We start from the raw sequence: 22404 nt of genomic DNA, 5'->3' as shown, positions 1-22404 counted from the left end.
ATACAACTAAAGGGTGTATGACTTGAGATAGTTATAAAGTAAAAATGCTAGCCAGAACACTGACAACAGGTTAGTGAATTACACAGATTCACAGATCCTTTAAATAAAATGACTTATAAAAGACAAACTTCACTAGGAATTTCACTATGTGAATGAAGAAGTCTCCATTCTATCACTGGATTGAGAAGAAATCTTTTCCTTCAGAGTGTTAGACATAGGGCACAACATTCATTTACAAGTAAAGGACTTACAGAATGACAGGGTGAGACATTGGCCCACCTGCACTACATACTACTCAAATTCTTTACTGAAGCTCAGAGGACTTCTGTGTATGGTGGCTCACTGTCATGGCTGTTTCACTTTTCATGCCATGCTCAGACACTAAGCCACTCACAACTGGTCTTTCTTAAATAAACTACAGAAGCCTTTGATCTTTTTTCTACAAGGCTTCCCAGAAGATATTGGCATCTACTTTATTTTTCAGACAACACTGATGGAATGAGATTTATGAATAACTTCTGTCCTCCAGTGCAATCTGGTTGTTAGCAGCTGAGCACATGCCATTCAATGGAAGAATAAGGATCAGCAATAGAAGTTTGTGACTTTCCTAAAACTTTGGGGAAAATATATTTTTCAAGGTGAGAACAACTGCTGGTGTAATCAACACAAGAAGGTTAACAGTTCCAGATGGAAGATTCCAATTGTGGTTGACACTAAGGCTGGATACATATAGTTTAAAAACAAACAAACAAACAAAAAGACTACCTTTAAATTCATAAGCAACTGTCATAGTTGGAGTCCCTACCTGAAGAGAACAAGGGTGGCTTTGATTCTGAAGACTGTGACTACTCTAATGTTATTGATTTAAGTTATGTGCTTCTTGATTTATATCTACGCACTATAACCCTCAGCAAAATCAGTAACATGTATCACACATCAGTTGTTCCATGTTTTTTTTACAACATGTGGCATTATGTTCTGGAAACACCGAACTCAAAAACATTTCTCATACAGGTAGCACGTTTTATTTGTACGTCTGACCAAAATAGCTTGAAAGTATAAAAAAGTATTAAATGGCCTGAATTCCAGATGGCTTGCTTGCTCCATAAAGTAACAGTATCTGCTGAGATGACTGTGGTGGTGTAGTTCTTTTTCCTTACCAAATATACACAGAAGGAAGTTTTCCTCTGCTTTTTTGTCATCTTTACTGCTCTCTTATTTCATGACCTCTGAGTTAATCCTTCTATTCTTCCTATTAGCAAGTTTAAGCAGGCAAACTTCAAACAGACTAGCAATGGGTCACAAGGTTTAATGGGCATGTAGATAATCATCTAAATTACATTTCTGGAACTGATGGGCCAGACAGGCTTAGAGAGTAACTTTACCAGCTTTCACTGTTAATCAGCAAGGATTGTGTGTCTCAGTACGTATCTGCCTTTGCCTGCCTCCCTGAGGGGCTGGGACATACTGACTGATTAGCAAAGGCAGCTGCATTGGCTTTCTTCTCCCACAAAGTGTGTTATGGAGGCTGAAATGACTTGAAAGGCAAATGTGACCACAGCTCAAACACCAAGTGCTCTCTTCTCACCACTGTGGAATTGCTGGCCCTCCTTTTGCAGATTATGATACTCAGCACAACAGTTGTTGGCAATTTTCATGATCTGTTAACACTTAGGAAGGCTCATGCTGGAGGCTTTTCTTTCACATCTATTGTAGTATCACCAAGGGGAAAATTCAACAGGCTATTTTACATTTTCTGATGAATTTGAGAGCAGTGTATGAGGTGAACTGAAAAGAATACAGTAATTGAACTGTCAATAGTGAATGCACTGGATTTCAGCTTTGAAACGCAAACTGTAGAGGGATGGGTAAAGAGGAGAACTGTTCTCTGTAGGATATAGACAGCATTACAGCTACAGAAATAACAATGGATATATGCTGTAAAGCTGATTTTTTCAGTGAAGATACTCACAAAGCAAAATTAATATATCAGAACTGAGTCCCTTGTTTGTCTTATATTTGTGGTTGTGTTTTATACCTACCTTGATTCTAAAAGGAACAAGAACAGTCGAGGATTGGCTTCCTGACTGGCAGAAGCTTGTCCTGCTGTTAGGCTGGTCTGTCATAGTAAATACTTCTCAGTGATTCATTTTTCTGCTTTTTAACAAGATGTTAAATAAATGCAAAGCCAGACCAATTAAACTATGATTAGCCACACCATAAGCTTTTACTGTGTTCTGTATGTGCAACATAGGCCAATACCAGCAACCCGTTCAAACAGTAAAAACTGTTTTATATTTTTATAATTCTATACAGAGAAGAATCTGATCAACCAGCTAAGAAGCTGCACAACTATATATTTTGGATCTCAGCTGAGAGCATTCTACAACAAGAAACTACTGAGGAACACAGCAAAATAATCAAGAAATTTTTTTATTTATCTCTTTAACTTTTAGAAAGGAAGCTGGATTCTGACTTTCTGCAAGTTTTCCATAGATAGATAGATTGATCGATCAATCGATCGATCTATGGCCCCTGTGACCTAGGTACAACTGCTTCAGACTGGTGTTAGACAGACACATGAATTAGACTAAATATTTCTATGATTTTACTGTCTGTGAAGCACCATTTCTCATGCCTCTAAACAAGGGTGACTGAATTTCCCACTTTGTCTGGGACAGTCCCAGAACAAAAAGTCCGCTCTGTATTTTGAAAAAATCTTCAGGTCTCAATTTTGTTTCAAGTGCTCACTGAAGCAAGGGATTATCCCATTTCCCTACATTTGTGTGGCAACCTGAGGAAGTTACCTACACTTGGTGCCACAGCATCTTTGACTCTTTCTGTGAAAACAGAACTGGTCAAATCTTTATGCCAGATCTTGAAACCTATGACAGGATTTCAGTCATGTCACATCCTCTTTACCAACATAATACACGGAAATAAGATCTGAATTTCAAATATGCATTGTGAGCATACAGCCTGAAGAGCCGATAGCCTTTACACAGCCCAGCAATAAATCACTTCCGTCTCCATTGTTCCATTGTACTGTATGGCTGACTTGCCCAACTACCCTCCTTTCTTTTCTTTTACCAAATCAGAACTCTTAAGATTATTATTAAAAGACCATATGAATTATTAGGAAGACTCACAGAGTCATTGCTATGACTCATTAGTCATACTTTTCCTCATATCATCTTTGTAATAACCTATACCTGACAGTACACATTACAGCTTTCTAATGGCACAATGTCACAGATAATTTCAACTAGGATCAGAAACAGATGATCAAAGCACAACTATTATTTTTGGAGATGTAATGGCAGGCATACTGTCTTCTCTGCAGACTGTTTTTTTTTTGACTCTAGATCCAAATAGACTCCAATGAAAGACATTTAGTCATGTCAGATCCAAAGTACATTGAAGTAAAGAGCAGTCTCTTCTAAGTTCAAATGGCTTGAATTAAGGATATTTTTTCTTTTCCTTTACTATTATGCATATCACAAAATGGCTACAGAAGCTGTTACTAAATACAAATGACAGTGTCAGGAACATCTCGGGACTAGAACAGCAGAGATGTATTTGCACGACTGTGACTAAGAAACATGCAACTTCTATGTGCCCTAAACCTGGTCCTAATCAGTGTTACCATGCACCCCTCAAAATATGCCTACATGGCATGAGAGAGAGTCTTGCAGATAGAATAAGCTCTGGTAGCAGAAGCCATGACACCAAATTAGCATGGAGCCAGCCTGGCCTGGGTACTGAGCAGCACCACCACTCTGTTCCCTGTTCCTGCCCCACCTTGCTCACAGCCAGCTCAAGTAACTCCACAGCACTGTGCTGCCACACCAGCAATTTCAAGAATGCCACCATTAACAAACAAAAATGTAGCTGAAGCACCTCAGAGCCTTTGTGTGTCACACAAAACTACTGAAGTTCAACCTGATAACAATAGCTTTTGTTCCTGTACAAACTGCAATGACCACTGATATATATATATATATTTTTTTTTAAAAATGGATGTGTGTGCAGCATATAGTAATGTTATTGTGGATATTTTGTAAATACCTTTCCCATATTCCTGTACTGATTTGTCTGTGACTTATGAACTGGCATTCTGATCATGCTTGTAAAACACTGTGCGCTCTTGTACAGCGTTAGTTATCTCTAATTAATGAACTTTCTCTCCATGAATCAAGTACCCTGACAGAATACAAACACTGACACAGCCATTTAACCAAAATATAAGGTAAATACTTCAGCAAAGTTTCAGAAACTTTGGATAACCTTTTCTTCCTCCCCACCTTACTTCTATTACTGTACTTTCAAACCTGGCATTGTGCTTTCTAGAGCTAGGAAAAGAGAACTACTTATCTTGTACTTTGTGGTTCTCCTATGTATGCAGCTCATACAAAGACTTCACACTTTACCAGGGAGTAATTTCTTATATCCTAATATTGCATAGTTAGAAATGGAAAAATTACAGCCTAGATTCTGACTCTCTAATTTAACATGGTTAATGTAGGCAATGCAAAGCCTGAAAAATAAGAGCCTGGCCTACCAGGGTGATTGAGATGGCCTCAGAAAGGTACCCTGTAATCAAGGGAAAACAACAGCTAGTGAAGTGTCCCTGAGAGTCTCCAGGTGAATCCTCTGCTTCTCTCCAGAGATCTGAGGTGCCTTCACAAAATGTGACTCAGTGCTCCCAGACACTGAGGAGGAAGGCGCTCAGAGCCAGCCAATAATCAGCACATTACACAGGGTGCGTCTCAAGGCTCAGGCCTGCATGCTTGGAGCTTCCTCTGTCTGCTCAGGGTCTAACTTCAGCAGTGCTCTACTGTAGGCCTGGGGCAGAAGGAAAAGACCTTTCTGTTGTTAGTCAGGCTGGGTTAGGATTCCCCCTAAGCACTCAGACTTTAGGATGCCTTAAGCTGGGGCAATTCAAACATGCGGCTCCTTCTTTTCCATCCACCAGGGCTCTGGCTATCAGGCCACCACATCTCCTGCCCTAGCTGGGCCACAATGCTGAAATGCATGGAGTAATCACCATTGAGGGGCGGGACAGGAAAGAGAAATAAACACAGAGAAGTCTGTATTACATGGAGCATTGTGAAAAAATTACTGCTACCAGTTCTCTAGAAAAACGTAATTGATTCCAATGGTGTTACTGGGCCCATGTTATACCAAAATCATCCAAATTAAGAGCAAAACAGGATTATAAAATAAAACCAATTCCAAATATGTGGGATGCTTGCCTGATAACTTAAAACAAACAAAAATGCTATAGCTAACAAGAATTATATAAAAACAGCTTTTCTGATCAGCATTTCCAGAAACAGTACTCTCCCAGGAGCTGAATTCCCTACCCAGCATTTACTGTTGCCTGTCTCCTTTCACATTCACCCACAACGGTTCATTGCTATTATTTAAAAAGAAATTTAAATCCTGTGGTTAAAGGCAGGGAATCAAAAAACCCTGGGTCTACTCCAGTCTGCACTAGCATTCCTTTATGGGCTCATATATTTCTGTATCTACAGTATCTGTTTCTATAACACTGTGCCTGCCTTGGCATCCCCCCATTCTGCAACACCCTAGGGAGCAGATATTGCAAGGCATCCCTCTGGCTGCAACATCCAATCACACACCCCACCAGCACCGGTGGGATCTTGCTCACCAGTTGCAATCATACTGGTCATAATTCAACTCCCTAAAATTTTACTCATGCAGTTATGAGTGTCTATTCAGACGGTTCCTGGGAAGATTTTAATCTTCTGTATCTTTAATGTATCATGCATGCCCGCTGGATGACATAGATAATTGTATGAAGGGGGAGAACAGCCTGAACGCACAAGAGAATGGAATTGCTCTGTCAGGTGACAGTTTTGTTTCTCCCATAATAATATATTAGTGACATTCCTCTATGGCAGCATAATAGCAAAATAGCCCTCAAGTCAGCATTCACCTAAATTAGTGCCTACAATGGCGGGATGTTCTTAACACAGTATTGTGTTAAACTGCAAACATGCAGAAGACGGAAAAGAAGGTGAGAAGATGTTAAATCTTCTGTTTCTGAGGTAGAAGGTGCTGCAAACAACACTGGCTGGCGTCGTTAAAATCAATATTGATGGGGAGTGAGATCACTGCTGATTTAAGAAGCTCTTAACTACCAGACTGCTGCACAACAAAAGGGAACATAGGAAAAATGAAGGCTGAAAGCCGCCCAAACAATAGTATCTCTTAAGGAGCTAATTACTGTAGCAACTTAATATTTCTAGTTAATGATCATAAATGAAATAAGATTAATGGTGTCATCTTGGTCATTACTGGCTCCAAATTGTTGAATCACTGAATCAACATTCATGTGGCTTGTCTGAAAGCACTGCTGGCAAGTTGTCCCTCAGTGATCTGTGTAACACATCATTTCCTGTGTTCAATCCATCGTGATCATGACAAATGTAGCTGCTGCATGGAAACATCCGCTCTCTCCATTCTCTGACTGATACTGCTGGACAAGTTTCCTGGAGGGTATCTGGTATTAATCTTTTGTCACATGTTAAACAGGAAACTTAGCTACATAGAGAAGAATAAGGGCAACTAATATAGAAATAGGAATGTAAGCAAAATGCGTTAAACTGGAAGATTATATGCTTTTCTCTGGGCAACTGGGCCCAAACTCTACTTAGTCTCCAAGTAAGGTCTCTGTAATGTGGCATCCCCAAAATGCTGGAGACTATGATGATGGTCCTAGTCAGGCACAGACAGGACAAAGCTGTAAAGTAAATTTTCATTCCATCTTTAGAGAAAAAGACACCTAAATAGACAGCTACCAATTCTTTTGCTGGTTCTTCTCACATTTGTTCAGAGCCCAGCAAACATCTGACAGTGAAAAGTGATTGCAAGAACCCATGACTAGTAGATAGTGGTGCAGACTATGTATGAAGTAACTATGTAGGTGAAGGAAGTGAGCATTTGATTTCCAGAAAACAAACCAACAGTATTACATTAATTTCCCCAAAGAGACAGATCTATGCTCTGTTGAGCTTTCCAGACCTTCCTTTAAAGCAGTAGATATTGCCCACTGACCAAGATACCAGCCTGACACCAACACGCCTGATCCTGAGATCCAAAACAAGTTCAGCACAGAACAGCATAAATGTAGAGGAGATCCATCATAATGGTTAGCTGTTCCTCTGACTCATCTACAAAGCAATGTTTTAAATCATCACAAAAGTCTTTTTCATAATTAAGAAAATGTGGCAAGCTTTCTCTTTCTAATGGTATAGATGTTGACAGAGCCAGAATATGCTGATTAAAAAAACTATTTTGTTCTGGTACACACAGAAATTAACTCTCAACTTGAAAATAAGCTCATTGTATTTATTATTTACACCACCACCCTTCATATGCTCATAAAAACAATTTTAGGAACTACAAGTTGTGTTAGATTTAGATGCTTCTAAGGCTTCACCTTCTGCTTATAGCAAGGGGAGATTATACATCCTTTATCTTTACATACTTTAAAATGCTTCAAATAGTTATTAAGCTTTGGTGAGCTGTTGTCTAACTATGAATATTTAGGAAAATAACTTACTATTTCAGCAGCTGTTATGCAAGTGAATTCACTCACTAATATTGCCCAGAATACCTAATGGAACAAAATTTAGCTATATGTTTCTGTCAGGACAGATACGCCATCAAAATAACTTGAAATCGCTCCCCTGAAGTTAATTGAACCAAACTGTTATACAGCAGCTGAAGATATAACCTTTCCTTTTATGCCATTCTCTTTGTATTAGTTCTTTAATAATTTTGTGGCTTTTGACTCCGGTTTAACAATGCATTGTTTGCTACATATTTGCTCCTCTGGGTTATAGGAGCACTGCTTTATGTTTCCTAGTGAATGGCTTCAGGTATACACACACGAAGTATTTATGCTTTATTTAATAGATTAATAGCAATGCAAATGTACTTCTAGTGTATAGTGTGTTTTTACCAGCAAATCACATCTGCAATGTCTGGACATGAAACTCTTGTTTATTTAAAGTCATCTCTCTGGTTTTCTCTGTACAGCTATAACTTCTCACTCACAGGAGCTTTCAACCCAATGTCGGTGTGAATTTCTTTCACATCACACAAATAAAGCAAAAGCTGACTTTAGCAGCACTCACTGCCACTCTTCTCAACCCAATTGCTCATTCCTTCACCTATCTCTTCCATTATGCTAGTACAGAAAGACTGGGAACCTTATCCTAGAAAATAGCCCATTAAAAAATGAAAAGAAAAAAAGAAGGTCTCCCATCTGGTTCATGCATAGCTGCAGGCAAGGAGAGAGATGCTTAAGTTGGCATTGCTCCTGGAAAAGATGACTGTCATACCGTGCTCTCACCAGTATTTATGATGAAAATTTAAAGTAGAGACTTGAGTATTTCAGTTCTAAGAATGCGTGGGATTTTTGCTTGTCCCAGCCAATCCCTCCATGAAATCACAGTTACCATTCTAGACTCCATGACAGCTAAAATCTCTAGATTAACAGTTATGCTAATAATTTTCTTTTAATAGGATGTTACTATTTAATCAGAAGGTATTCTTTTGAAGAAAGCATATGATTTTCTTTATATTTTCTAACACAATTAGGAAGCTTTAGAAAAATAAGCAAAAGTAAAACTGTGGACTCTATTTTTATTTTTTTTAAGTTTGGGGTATTTCTGTTGAGAAAAATAAATTAAGAATATCAGAAAAAAAATCCTCACTAGCTTCTAGATCTGAGAAAACTAAAGAATGAAAGGCATGACAGCACATATAATGGACATTGTTTTATTCTTTGAAGGGGAAGTAAACTACTTTTGCAAATAAGATACAATCTGTTGATATGATATGTTGTATTCTCAGTTCCAGAGATGCACTTTCTGTGTGTCTTCAAGCAAGATGAACCCAGAACTTCAAGAAGGTTGGCTGCTGCAAAACCTAAAAGTCTGCATATGGCATGAACTAAGGACAGAAGATACGTGTGGTTTGTAATGATGGTCACACTGAATGTAATGCAGCCAAGAGGAAATAAATAAGAGACTAATGTGTTTCAAGCCTGTCCTAAACAAAGTTCTTTGTTTCTCTCCCAAGCTTTTTTTTTTTCTTTTTTTCTTTTTTCTTTTATGGACATTATTTAATAACTACAAGGTTCTTTGGTTCTTTGAAATCTTTGTATAAAAGCACTAAGAAAAGAGTTCATGTTGACACAATAGTTGACACAATTTTTACATATACTATCTGGTATGAAAAGCATTTTAACTGTAATAGGGCAGTCAAAAATTAAGTAAAAACTTTTTTTTTTTTTTTTTTTTTTTTTTTTTTCTCTCAGGAGATCTCTAACTTGAGCTAAAAAAACTTGTAGCTCAATCTGAAAACATTCCCACACCTTACATAAAAGAAATCATTATCTTGTTGCTGGCATCTTGTTGCCACCTCTATTACAGCAATTTGGTACACAGTCAACAATCCTATGTACGCATCTTGTATCAGCTCTGTTGGACTTCTTACGCTCTCTGTACTCTAGGAAGGGAATATAATGAAAGCTTCTATGAGCATATAAAAGTTAATAGTACTTCAGAATAAGGTGTTTTCCTATAAAAAATCAGGAAAGATTTTAAGGCTGTTCTCCTGTATCTTCTTTCTCTCAGACCTGAGAAAGGTGTAGAAGAGGCTGAGCATCTGTAAAACACACTCTACTGGACTGACTCTGGAAGGTACTTTTTCAAGTTTTATGCAAATGCACAGACAAAGGGGATGATACACACTATGGCTAGAAAATATAATGTTAACTATCCATTGCTCATAATGGAAATGCAAAACCAAATTAGAGACTGTATTACTGAAACACACACAGACACACAAATAACAAGTGGCAGCAAGACACTGCAAGTACAAGGGGTTACAGTGTCAAACAAGGTTCCCCAAGCATATTATATGTTATTATCCATAACTCCAGCTATGCAAAGAGTAACAATGAAAGAGGTAGCATTCACACATTTCAAGTGAGGCATAGTTGAATCCATTTTAATTTTAAAGAGGCACTGCAAGAAAGAAAAAAAATTGTCTGTCCTTTATGACAGCGTGTCAGTAGCTCTGGGATCTTTCACTTTAGGGTAATATTGAAAACCCTGCCTTAAGAGCTCCCTGCTTTTCCTGCTCACTTTGTATTCTGCCTATCTTGGTGTCACAGCTTCACAGGACATAATGAAATGGACACTTACGTTGAATACTATCAACAATTCCACAAAATTAAGGTAAAGCACCAACCAATAACCTTTCTAGCTGCAGCCCAAGCAATACTGTCAGAATACAGAACACAAAACGAAAGGGAACCAAAACCACCAAAGGTGCTATGGTGATGCCACAGTTTATCCCCCACTAATTTGGTTTTAATGAGGATATTATAGCTACTATCAAAAAGGAGAAAGGACAGTATTTTTGTCCTTTTAGAGGCTGCAAGGCTTCGAACAGCACACTTCTTAACTCAATAGCTTTGAAATTAATCCAGGATTATTCAACTGCATGAGAATCGTTAGAAGACTGGAAACATCCCGCGCTCTGTCTTTTTATTGTAGCCTTCCTTATAGTATCAGCTTGCAGTGAAACCTGAATATCCTAATGGGATTAAACATAAAAAGAAAGTCAGGAAAAAGAGTCTCTGGATTAGAATTTTAACTGAAGCCTTCTGTGAGAAAGACCACATCACTATCAGTGACCTTTCTCTCCCGATGTGCGATCCCAGTTGTGCCTAGTCAAGTGTCCAAAGGAGACTCCATCAGTTCACGCTGTATTTATCCTTTTGCTCCTAAAACAGGTGTCTTGTTACTAAGAGAACAAGCACTCATGCCACTGATAAGGGTGTATTAACCCACCCTGCAAGAGCACATAATGTTCTCTGGTATGAAAAGCAGAATGTAACGATGCTATTTAAGACATGAGCTTTCTATTGATAAAAACAATCACTTCAAGTAAAAGCCAGTAAATTCTGTCCTAGCAAATAGGAAAAAGGAAAAAAGTAGGCTTTTGAATTTTTTAGAATGTCATTTCTATCTACAGCTCTAGCCTTCATTTGTTTTTGAAATGCATTCTCCGATAAGTTTGCCTTTAACATATCTGAAAAAAAAAAGTTTTTATTTATTTATTTTTTTTTTTTTAGAATCTTACACTGTATCTTCAGAGACCTCATTAGATACCACAAGAATGCTTTTCATCTCATTTTTACTCTAAACTCCTGAAGTCCTCCCTAGTTCTGAACAATTATATTTAATTAGAGAGCAGTTACTCATAGATAAGCAGAAAACCAACCTCAATCAGAAGAAACTTCTAAAACACTTTTCATTTTTATCATTCTAGATCTCTTTACCTTGACAGTACTTCAAAGATTCATACTCAGTCTCATAAATACTATCATAAAACTTTAACAACAGTGTAAACTCCAGTGTGGGAGGATGTGTAAGAGCTTGAATTCCTATTTCTCCATCCAGATACGTGCTCCAAACTGGGTGACAAGAGGGGCTTTCCTCACATCTACCCAGGTACTGTGTTTTCCTACTAATGTAACACCAGCTCAATTTACTGCTACTCTCCTGGAAGCTAGCCAATGTTACACCAATTTGCAAGGAAGACACAAGAGAACTAGGAAACTATGGATCTGTTAGTCTCAGTACCTAGAAAAGTTATAGAGAATATATTCTAGGTGCTGTTGAAAGGCATTTAAAGAACAAAGCTGTTATCAGGCATAGTCAACCTAGGTTCACAAAGGGAAAGTCCTGTCTTAGTAATTTGATCTTCTACGATAAGATCTCCAGCTTGGGTGGATGAAGGGAAGGCAGTGGATGTAATCTTTCTGGATTTTAGAGAAGACTTTGATACCATCTCTCACAGTATCCTTCTGGACAAATTGTCCAACTGTGAGATGAACGAGTACATGTTACAATAGATGTTGAACTGGCTGAATGGCAGAACTTAAAGGGGATGGGGCTGCATCTAGCTGGTAGCCAGCCATTAGTGGCATTCCCCAGGACCCCGTTCAAGGGCCAGTCCTGTTCAACATTTTGATCAATGATCTGGTTGCAGGAGATGAATGCGTCCTCAGCAAGTTCACTGATGATCCTAAACTGGGAGCTGCTGTAAACTCTGTCAAGGGACTAGAGGCCTTGCAGAGGGACCATTGGAGCATTTGGACATTGGAGACATTGGAGCATTGGACAATCAGCAATGGCATGAAATTCAACAAGGGTGAATGCTGGGTTCTGCACCTGGGATAAAGCAATGCTGTACACAGATACAGACTGGGAGACAAGTGTATGGACAGCAGTCCTCAGAAAGGGATCTGGGGGTGCTGGTTGACAGCGGGCTCAACACGAGCCAGCAGTGTGCCCTAACAGCAAAGGGGGCAAAACACATCTTCAGATGCATTAAACACAGCATAGCCAGCCAGTCAAATCAGGTGATTCTCCCTCTATGTTCAGCGTTGGTGCAGCCTCACCATGAATATTGCGTGCAGTTCTGGACTTCACAATATAAAAAGGATAATAAGATACTTGAATGTATCTAGAGGAGGGTAACAAATCTGGTAAAAGAGCAGGAAGGCATGTCCTATGAGGGGAGGCTGAGGATGCTCGGGTTGTCTAGTCTGAAGAAAAAGAGGCTGAGGGATAACTTCTGTAACTTCTGTATAATATACATACATTCTGTATGATAATTCTGTAACTTCTTCAGGAGGGGAATTCGAGAGGGAGGTGCTGACCTCTTCTCCCTTATAACCAATGACAGGATACATGGGAATGGTACAGAAATGAGCCAGGGAATGTTCAGACTGGATAGTAAGAATAAATTCTTTACTGCGAGGGTTGTCAAACACAGCTCTTCCACTAGGAACAGGCTTCCTAGTGACTGTTCAAGATCCATTTGGATAGTGCCCTTATTAAATGGTTTAATTTTTGGTTAGCCCTGAAGTGGTCATGCAGTTGGACTTGATGATCTTTGTAGGTCCCTTCCAATGGAACTATTATAATTATAACTCAAATTCTTTTTTTTTTTTTTTTTCATTCTAATTCACACCCAAGGTGTAAGGCTAATTGTGTGCATGTTAACAGAAATCTTAGATATTATATGTTTTGATTATTGTTTTAATACTGTAGCAACTAGATTACTAGATCTAGTGCTGTGTGAAGAAAATGGTCCTTGACCTTTTGAGCTAGTAAACTGAGTGTAAAATAAGAGTCTACAAATGGGTAGAGTGCTAGACTCACCATAATCAGGTATTCAGATCAGTAGTCAGTAGGCTGTGATTGCTGTGTATATTCTACCTGACAGTTCTGATTTGCAGATTGAGAAAATTATTGTTAACACACAATTTGCTATCAACTTTTATAATCTCTTTGGCTCATATTGTAAGCTCCAGTGCTTCACAATAAAAATAAAGTTTAAAAAAAATAATGGTTACTGGTTACAGTAATAGACCAAGTAAGTAATAATAGTAATAGAAAGGAACTGGAGAAGGGGAATAGATTTTACAAAAGGGATATATTGATACATAAAATAAATAAAGATAAATAAAGACCGGATTATACACCTGATATGAAAATGGATGACAGCTTCAACTCTGCAGTTTTGAAAATCCTGCTTCCTTGTTGCTGAATTAACTGTGATGAAACATAGTTTTCCTGGATCTTCTAATATTTAGAATTAAGCCAAAAAATCTTTTATTCAGTCTAAAATCCCACAGCTAAAAACACTGCCCTTGCTTATTATTTCATCATATTACTTCCTTTGAACTAAATGGCTTGTCTTTATCCGCTGTGTCAAGTATGAACTTTTAGTCCTCAAGTTTTGGAATCCAAACAGCTTTGCTCCAGCCTATGCCCAGGGTTTTCCATTTTATGAAAATTCATTTTTTTACCATAGTTTCAGTAACTGAAAACTTCACTTCCTTTCATTTTCTTACTTCCAGTTTTGTGTCTAATTCAGTTTAAGCTCCCCAAGGTCCCCCAAATCACAGAATCACAGAATCACAGAATTTTCTAGGTTGAAAGAGACCTCAAGATCATCGAGTCCAACCTCTGACCTAACGCTAACAGTCCCCACTAAACCATTTCCCTAAGCTCTACATCTAAACGTCTTTTGAAGACTTCCAGGGATGGTGACTCCACCACTTCCCTGGGCAGCCTGTTCCAGTGCCTCACAACCCTTTCGGTAAAGAAGTTCTTCCTAACATCTAACCTAAAACTCCCCTGGCTCAACTTAAGCCCATTCCCCCTCGTCCTGTCACCAGGCACGTGGGAGAACAGGCCAACCCCCACCTCGCTACAGCCTCCCTTGAGGTACCCATAGAGAGCGATAAGGTCGCCCCTGAGCCTCCTCTTATCCAAGCTGAACAAGCCCAGCTCCCTCAGCCGCTCCTCGTAGGACTTGTTCTCCAGGCCCCTCACCAGCTTCGTTGCCCTTCTCTGGACCCGCTCAAGCACCTCCATGTCCTTCTTGTAGCGAGGGGCCCAAAACTGAACACAGTACTCGAGGTGCGGCCTCACCAGAGCTGAGTACAGGGGGACAATCACCTCCCTAGCCCTGCTGGTCACACTGTTCCTGATACAAGCCAGGATGCCGTTGGCCTTCTTGGCCGCCTGAGCACACTGCTGGCTCATATTCAGCCGACTATCCACCATCACTCCCAGGTCCTTCTCTGCCTGGCAGCTCTCCAACCATTCCTCTCCCAGCCTGTAGCTCTGCTTGGGGTTATTGCGCCCCAGGTGCAGGACCCGGCACTTGGCCTTGTTGAACTTCATGCAGTTGACCTCAGCCCATCGGTGCAGCCTATCCAGATCCTCCTGCAGAGCTTTCCTACCCTCAAGCAGATCGACACACGCGCATAGCTTGGTGTCATCTGCAAACTTACTGAGGGTGCACTCGATGCCCTCGTCCAGATCATCGATGAAGATATTAAAGAGGACCGGCCCCAGCACCGAGCCCTGGGGGACGCCACTAGTGACTGGCCTCCAACTGGACTTGGCTCCATTCACGACGACTCTTTGGGCCCGGCTATCCAGCCAGTTTCTAACCCAACGAAGCGTGCGCCAGTCCAAGCCAAGAGCAGCCAGTTTCTTGAGGAGAATGCTGTGGGAGACGGTGTCAAAAGCCTTGCTGAAGTCAAGGTAGACCACATCCAAAATCCCCTCCTAAGCCCTATGGGATAGACTCTCACCATTTTTTCCCTTCAAGAGACCCATTGCTTTCTAAGTGTTGTTATTTGTTAGAAGTAATTTATTTGTATACTCAAATTTGTATTTGCATAAATGGGATCTAAGCAGCAATCATCCCTTCCTTTTGAATAATCAGCGTTTTTTTGTTTGTTTGTTTGTTTCTCTTTTTTCCATTGTGTCTATCAGTCTTCTAGAATAAAAACTTTTCATTCATAGATCTTATAGCAGTATTTGTCCTGAACAGTGACACAAATGTGCCAACATCATAGATATCTTTGTTGGTAAAAGAATTTCCATGGCTCCAGTGTCACAGATAGTTATAGAAACAGCAGTCTGCCCACTGTGTGGTACTGACAGACTGTTCTCCTACAAGCTAACAAGAGCTCTCAGATGGGTAAGATTTTGGCTGACCAAAGTAAGGATTAATTAACCTGGAGCTCTCAAATGCAGGCTAACTGTAACAAGTAGTTAAGCTGGAATTACTTTTTATAACCCAAAAGTTGTGTAAATATTTGTGTAAAAAATTGTGTTTCATACAATTATAGCATTTAGAACTCAGATTCTAATCTCACCAGAACTGACACTACACTAGCTTAGGCCCATGTACCCTAGTTTACACAGAAAGCAGATAAACTCAATATTAATTTGTGTAGTAAAAGAAAAGAGAGACAATACCTGCACAAAACCACATATCATGTAGTCATCAAACAAAGGCAGACTAGGGCGGTCCTCCCGATAAATTGTGATTTTATAGCTGTTCACAACCTGAGGGTTGGGTTGCGAATCATCTGTTACAAGAACTGTGACTTTGTTCAATCCAAGGCCAAGTGGGTAGTTAGCAACACTGCAAGGCAAAACAGGGAAGTGGAATTAACACTAAAGAAACAAAGATTTACACTGTGTTGCATATGGCAGCTAAACTTTACTTGTTCCTTGAGGCTTCTATTTCTAAAAGTTTCTTTCTCTGACAAAATACATATGGTTTTACACTAAAAATAAAAATAAAAAAGTGTAAATTAAGTTTTGCAAAAAGAATTTTAAATTCTTCAAGATAAAATACTGACAGTGACACTTAGTGAAAACAGCTGCAGTAGCTGTGGCAACAATTTTGACATGAAATCTGTGAATGAAGGCACTAAGGACAATAATTCCTGGCAGGTTCAAGTCAGTGGTAAAGTCAGCAGGGAGACAAGCAAGACTAGAAGTGTCAGCTAGACATAGAAATTGTTCACTAGCCAAGCATGATGGAGTCCCAGACAAGCTGCTCAGTGTGACATAAAAGAACAAAGCTTGACTGTGCTCTTCTTCCCTTTGCAGTGAAACGAGAAATGCTGAAAGACACAGAACCTGCACATGCAGAGCTTTTAATGATCAGTGGAAAGGACATAAAGTTATTCTGTTTTCCTTTTACAAGGAAGAACTCTCTTTTTTTTTCTTTTTTTTTCTTTTTTTTTTTCTTTCTTTCAGATTTTTATTATATTGCTTATACAGCTGTAACAGGTATTAACATTAAAATGCTAAAAATTGCATAGCAGAACTTTATGGGAGCTTCTTTTTCAATCATAAATAAGGACTGATTTTTTATTGAAAATACGGGAAGCATATTAGGTATAAGGTCATCATCAATTGTACAGACCAGCACTGGTTGACTGATTATTAGCAGACATTCTAAGTTAAAGTGTCTGCTTCACAGTCAGTCAAAATTGCACAGGCACTTTATGCCATGAAGCAAAACTAGCTTAGTAATTGCTTGGGTGTTTTCTCTCAAGTGAATCCCTGTCCCTGCTCTCTCTTTTAAATGTCCCCTGATCAACATGGAAATCTTTTACTAATGGCTAAGTACATAGGCGAGTCCTTTAGTTCTAAGCTATCTGGCCCAGATAAAAAAACACTTCTTGCCTTCCCAACATCCAAAAGCAGGGTGGTTTGGCCCAAAATGCCTACTGGGAACAGTCTCCAGCACACGCTGCTGTTTTTGAGATGGATGGCTGGGAAAGCCAAAACTGTGCCAAGGACCACAGTAGCAATTAAAGACCATGGCTGATCATGGGTCGTTGCTCAAACCAGATGTTTACTGATGACTGCTCTCAGCCCTATCCTGCAGCTTTATACTGCTCTAAAAGGCTGGATAAGCTGAGACTCATCCTGATGATGACACCTTACTAAGTGATTCTGCTGAACATGGATCAAGTTGAATGAATACACTTATTTTCTCTTCTGGTCCCACCTCACCTAAGCAGACTGTAGATCCATGTAAGCAGACTGCTGGCAGAATGAGCAAGCCCAGCAGAGCAGTAGTGTAGACCACAGTGCAAAATCGAGACTTCAATATGAAAACTCATATTCATTGCTGTTCTACTGTGTGCAGTGTAAGGATGTTGTGTTCCCACCACAGCTGGACTGTGACTAGAGAAGCTGGGGAGACATTTGTAACTGTGAACTGCATAAAGCTAGGGCTAATTATGGTTTGACAACATATTGGCATTGCCTTCAAGACATTGACAAATAGATAAAAACATCAGAGTGTTGAAATCCCTTTGACTTTCCTGTGACTAACATCAAAGTAATCAGTGCTTTTGGAAGCACAAAACAATTCTGTAATATTCTGATATATTTCCAATGTTCACAACACTTTTACCTTTCATGTGCATATTTTGTTGTGCATACCTTGGTCCTTTCTTCTCATCGAGGTGTACTTGGCATTGACAGTTAGAAGGTTCTGCTCCAATTTTCACTGTTACCATGTCAAATGGGACTTCTGCGTAGTATTCCTTGATCTTTGGGTTAAACTGAGGGTTCAAATCCAGCTGTGGACTGGTGAAGATCTGCCTGATATGAGATAGGGTATCTTTATCTGTTCCAAGAAGGCATCAAACAAACAGACAAACAAACAAAAACAACCTGTGAAATGTATGAACATTTATAAGTAACATGCAACTTCTGGCAGATTAATAAAATTCACAGTGATAAGATTTTTACTACCTGATCACTCTGAGATTGATAATTCTGCTACAAGGTCTTAATGGATGTTGTATTGGCACTTGAGAGAAATTTTCTGACCCTGAAGGGCTTTCAATCATTCAATGCCCAATGACTAGTTAAAGCCAGAAAATTGAAGTCTGAGTAAGCCTTTTAGAATGCAAGGATTAGTTCTGGGAGATCCCGTCTCCAGTTGGTTAACTGGAACTCAAAGAAAGTTAGGCCAAAATTCATAACCTACTTAAGTACCAGCCCGTATACAGGGTTTATGTACATGTGTAATTGCCAATAAAAATCAAAACATGATAGATGTATTATTACTGTTCATAAGAAAAGTCACATGGAGATATCTAGACCCATGGGGTCATTTATAGTACAGCTAGAAGCATGATTTATTAAAATTCCTAAATCAAAAAATTCCGACTACTTCCTTGTGTATGAAATCTCCACAATCAGATCCTATTTGCTCAAACGTATCCTTTATTTTGTAGTGTCTGCCAAATGACTTCTGAGAATAATTATTTGCTGGCAACTCACTTATGACAAATATTTTAATCCAACCTATTGAAATAAGATTTACAGAACAATTACACATTCAAAATTTTTTTCCACATATATTCTCTAGCATGTGTTTAAAACTGAGTATTTCAGAAACTACTCCAGCCAGGAGACTCTCTCTATAATATCTGAACAAATCTGGTGGCTTAAAACATTTTTTAAAATGCCATAACATAAAGGATGCATTTCTGCATGAGCCTTTTCTACCTTAGTATCAGTCTTGGGAAACTAAACAGGGCAAGTTCTGTTCTGTCTTGTGTAGATTAAAATGTAGAATCAGTTATTTCAGTGAAAGAACAGCATTTGGAATAGATTTGCAGGGGAATAGAGGTTCACAAGTTGATGTAAATTATTAAATAAGTACTGAATATATGTCAGCATAAACAGCTCCCCAGATACTGTATGCATTACCTAGAGGATTGTCTCACTAATAGCTTAGAACTGAGGAGGAATTTTCAAAATAAAATTAGATGAGATATCTTCAAAATAAAATGGCAAGCAATCAGAATGGTGATGTGACTCAGCCAGCCCAACAACATTTCTGGCCTCTGACTGATACAGGAGTTCCTGGAAGCATGGTAAAATCAATAATGGAGAGGAAATGAGGCTGATTGGGTAGAAAAGCCTTTCCTCTGCAGAGCAATTTCATATTTATAAAATGACTGCTGAGACAACATGTCAATGAGGAAGGCAGCAGAAAGCACTGCTCCCACTAAAGACAGCAGCACTACAAACATGTACCTAGGAAAATTCTTCTTCTCTTAAGCAGGTCTTTAAAATCTCTGGACTGAAGAGTGGCCTGATATAAGGTTGATTCAATTTCATGCAAGTTTAAAGGCTATTTCACAAAAACAGATGTATGCTAAAGTTCTTGGAAATAAGGGGCAAAAGCTTACTGAAGCACATCAAAGAATCAATGAGTGCTGGAATATGCACATTAATAAGCATGCACAGAAATGTTAACTTTGTGCTTGAGGCTTATTTAACATTACAGCCTAATCATTGAGTGATTATAAACACTATTTTAAAATGTTCCTTTATTATGTAACAGCCCACAGATACTCCATTATACTCCATTCACTGAAAGGTTATACAGAAAAAAAAAAAAAGCAAAAAAAAAAGCAATAAATGTATTCAAGTAATCTCTCTTTTTCCTTCCTAGTGGTCTAGAAAGCCCTTGACTTACCATAACTGCATTGTCTTTCTTTATTCTTACTGGAATAAAACAATGCTGAAAGATAAACAGAAACAATTAACAATTTTATCCTCTAAATTTATGCCTGGATCACAATTCTATAGGAAAAAGAGCTCTTATTTTGTTAATTATAGAAAATACAGTATACTTTTATTCATTTCAGTGTCAGATTTTGCTTTAGGCTCATGAACATTGTTTATCATCTCAGCCGAACACTTAAGAACATAAGGAAGAAATTGCTCTTTTGTGTGTAGTAAGCCAAGATCTCCCAGCTTGAATGCAAACTAATGTAATCTAAATTATATATATTGTCAGAAGTGGCACAAATAGGAAAGACATGCAGTATATAAAAGATCTTACTCTGATTCCTTACCTTCATGATTCTTCCTCAGGTTAAAAGGAACGTTTTGCTTAGGTCTTGCATTTTCTTGAGAAGAATTCCTGTCAATTCAATAGCAGACATATTTCTACATGAATGGAAGGAAGAAAATCCATGGAAAATTTTTCAGAAATTTCTATATGGCAACCCATGGCACATGGTATGTTAATATTCTCCATGGAAAGATTTATTGTCTGGATTCCTGTTCCCAGCATTAGCAATATTACCTGAATGAATGTGATAGAAAACATACATTCTACAATAAATTATAGTAAATAACATGAAAAAAAATAAAAACAGAAATAAATTAAAAAAAAAAAAAAAGTTGAATTGCTGGGAAAAGTGAATATCGCCAAGAATAAAATAACCTGTGCCATCTTTCTTAACTGTTTTATGCAGCTTCTTGTATATTCTTGAGGTTAAAGTTAGACTTTGTTCAAAAATAATTAAATAAGAATGAAGGCTTGTGCCGTGGTGAATATCTGTATTGAGGTTAGCATGACTTTATATAAAAGAATATCTATGTGTTTTGCTTTGTTTGCTTATTCAGCCAAACACATGACCAACATCCAGATTATATATATAATTCGTACTGCAAAAAAAGCAAACAAACACAAGCCATTTGCAACTATTCATTAGCATGTTAGTGGCTCCTAGTTTGCTAACTCTGCATTTATTTTCCCTTTCATATAAAATTTTGGGAGCATAGAACAAGAAAGGCAGCAGGCCTTTCCAATCCATATACTGGACCCTGGCTGATAAGGTCTTTACAGAGATCCAGTATCATTTCTTAAAGGTTTCAGATGCTTTTCTTCCAGTGTTTCCTGTAAAAGTACTCGTAAAGCAGTTTCTTCCCAGATACTGTCCATTCAGTTTTAATTTTGAAAGACGTGAGGTCACTGTCTGTGACAGGCAAGGGAGGTGGTGAGGTTCTATGCAAGCAGATACTGATGTTTCAGTAAGAGCTGTTGAAAGCAATAGTAAAATCCATCATGGTAAAAGGTAAAATGTCAAATGCTAAAACAGAGGTTTCTGCATTACCACACTGAGATAAGGGAAAAAAAAAAAAAAGTCTCCTGGCAGATGTTTGTGTCTGTATGTGCATGAACACGTAGTTTTGACATCTTGCACTGTCTAGACACCACCCTTTTTCATGCGCATTCATGACCTTCTTCAAAGGAAGCACTTAACAAACTATTAGAGAGTTTGTTTTCTGAGTTATAAGTCATTTATATACCTCTTTTTGTTTGCCAAGGAGTTAATGGCTAACACCTCTCAAATAAGATTTTTTTTCCTTTCCACTGCTACTTAGTGTATTATATTTTTTTCCAAATCTTGTTGTAAAGTGAAAACAAGATGTCTTAACTCTAGGAAAACGCTAGGCTTTGGTTTAGCCAGAGCACACCAAAGGAGCATGACAACCATCACTGCTGCAAGGCCCCAGCTCCTAAAGGAACTGTGTGACCTCTATGTGTCAATTCTGTAAAAAGATTGTGATTATCATCAGGCAATACTAAGAGACATATAATAATTCTATAGTAATAATAATATTATATAATAATATAATAATATATTCTATATTCATATAATAATTCTATTACAACAAGATATCAAAATGTAATATTTAGAAACAGTATTACAGAAAGATACTCAGATTACTGTATTTTCTGCTGAAGACTTAGCTTTTTAATTGTTTTCCATTCTCCAAGCTTCTCCCAGTCAGCAGGACTGAGGAACAGTGCAGTTATGAAGATCTTCCTCAGACAGAAAGTCCTGCACTCTGCAGAATCCTTTCCTCCACAAGCTGTTACCCAAGAAAGGACCTTCATCTGCATAAACTGCCCCTTTTTATTTTTTTCTCACTCTCTTGTATGACCTATTATCTTGTATCAAGCACAGATGAGTGCATTGTCTCTGCACTTTGCAATTAGATCTAATGAAACTAATGACTGTACATTAGGTAACCAGGGTGGGGGGGAGAAATATGCTTGTGTACCTCACAAACTACTAACAGTAAATCTGAGAGTCCTTTAGGACTCTCTGGTTCAACAAATGAGATAGCTAAA

The 22404-nt window shown here is 38.5% G+C and overlaps 1 protein-coding gene across 6 annotated transcripts in view; it reads right to left on the bottom strand.

Moving 5' to 3' along the window:
• The window catches only part of CPED1 (cadherin like and PC-esterase domain containing 1), a 146969-nt gene that overhangs the window by 52279 nt on the left and 72286 nt on the right, over nucleotides 1–22404 (bottom strand). For all 6 annotated transcript variants that reach the window (XM_082760410.1, XM_082760411.1, XM_082760409.1 and 3 more), the window contains 4 exons: nucleotides 20333–20400; nucleotides 19951–19995; nucleotides 17895–18081; nucleotides 15903–16071 (listed from right to left, as the gene is read on the bottom strand). In XM_082760410.1, the coding sequence (XP_082616536.1) occupies nucleotides 15903–16071; nucleotides 17895–18081; nucleotides 19951–19995; nucleotides 20333–20400 (469 nt within the window). The remainder of the gene's footprint in view (nucleotides 1–15902; nucleotides 16072–17894; nucleotides 18082–19950; nucleotides 19996–20332; nucleotides 20401–22404) is intronic.

This window comes from Aythya marila, assembly GCF_965140915.1.
Source record: "Aythya marila genome assembly, chromosome: 1".
NCBI lineage: Eukaryota > Metazoa > Chordata > Aves > Anseriformes > Anatidae > Aythya > Aythya marila.
The sequence above is the reverse complement of the archived record's forward strand: the minus strand, read 5'-3'. Positions and strand labels throughout refer to the sequence as shown.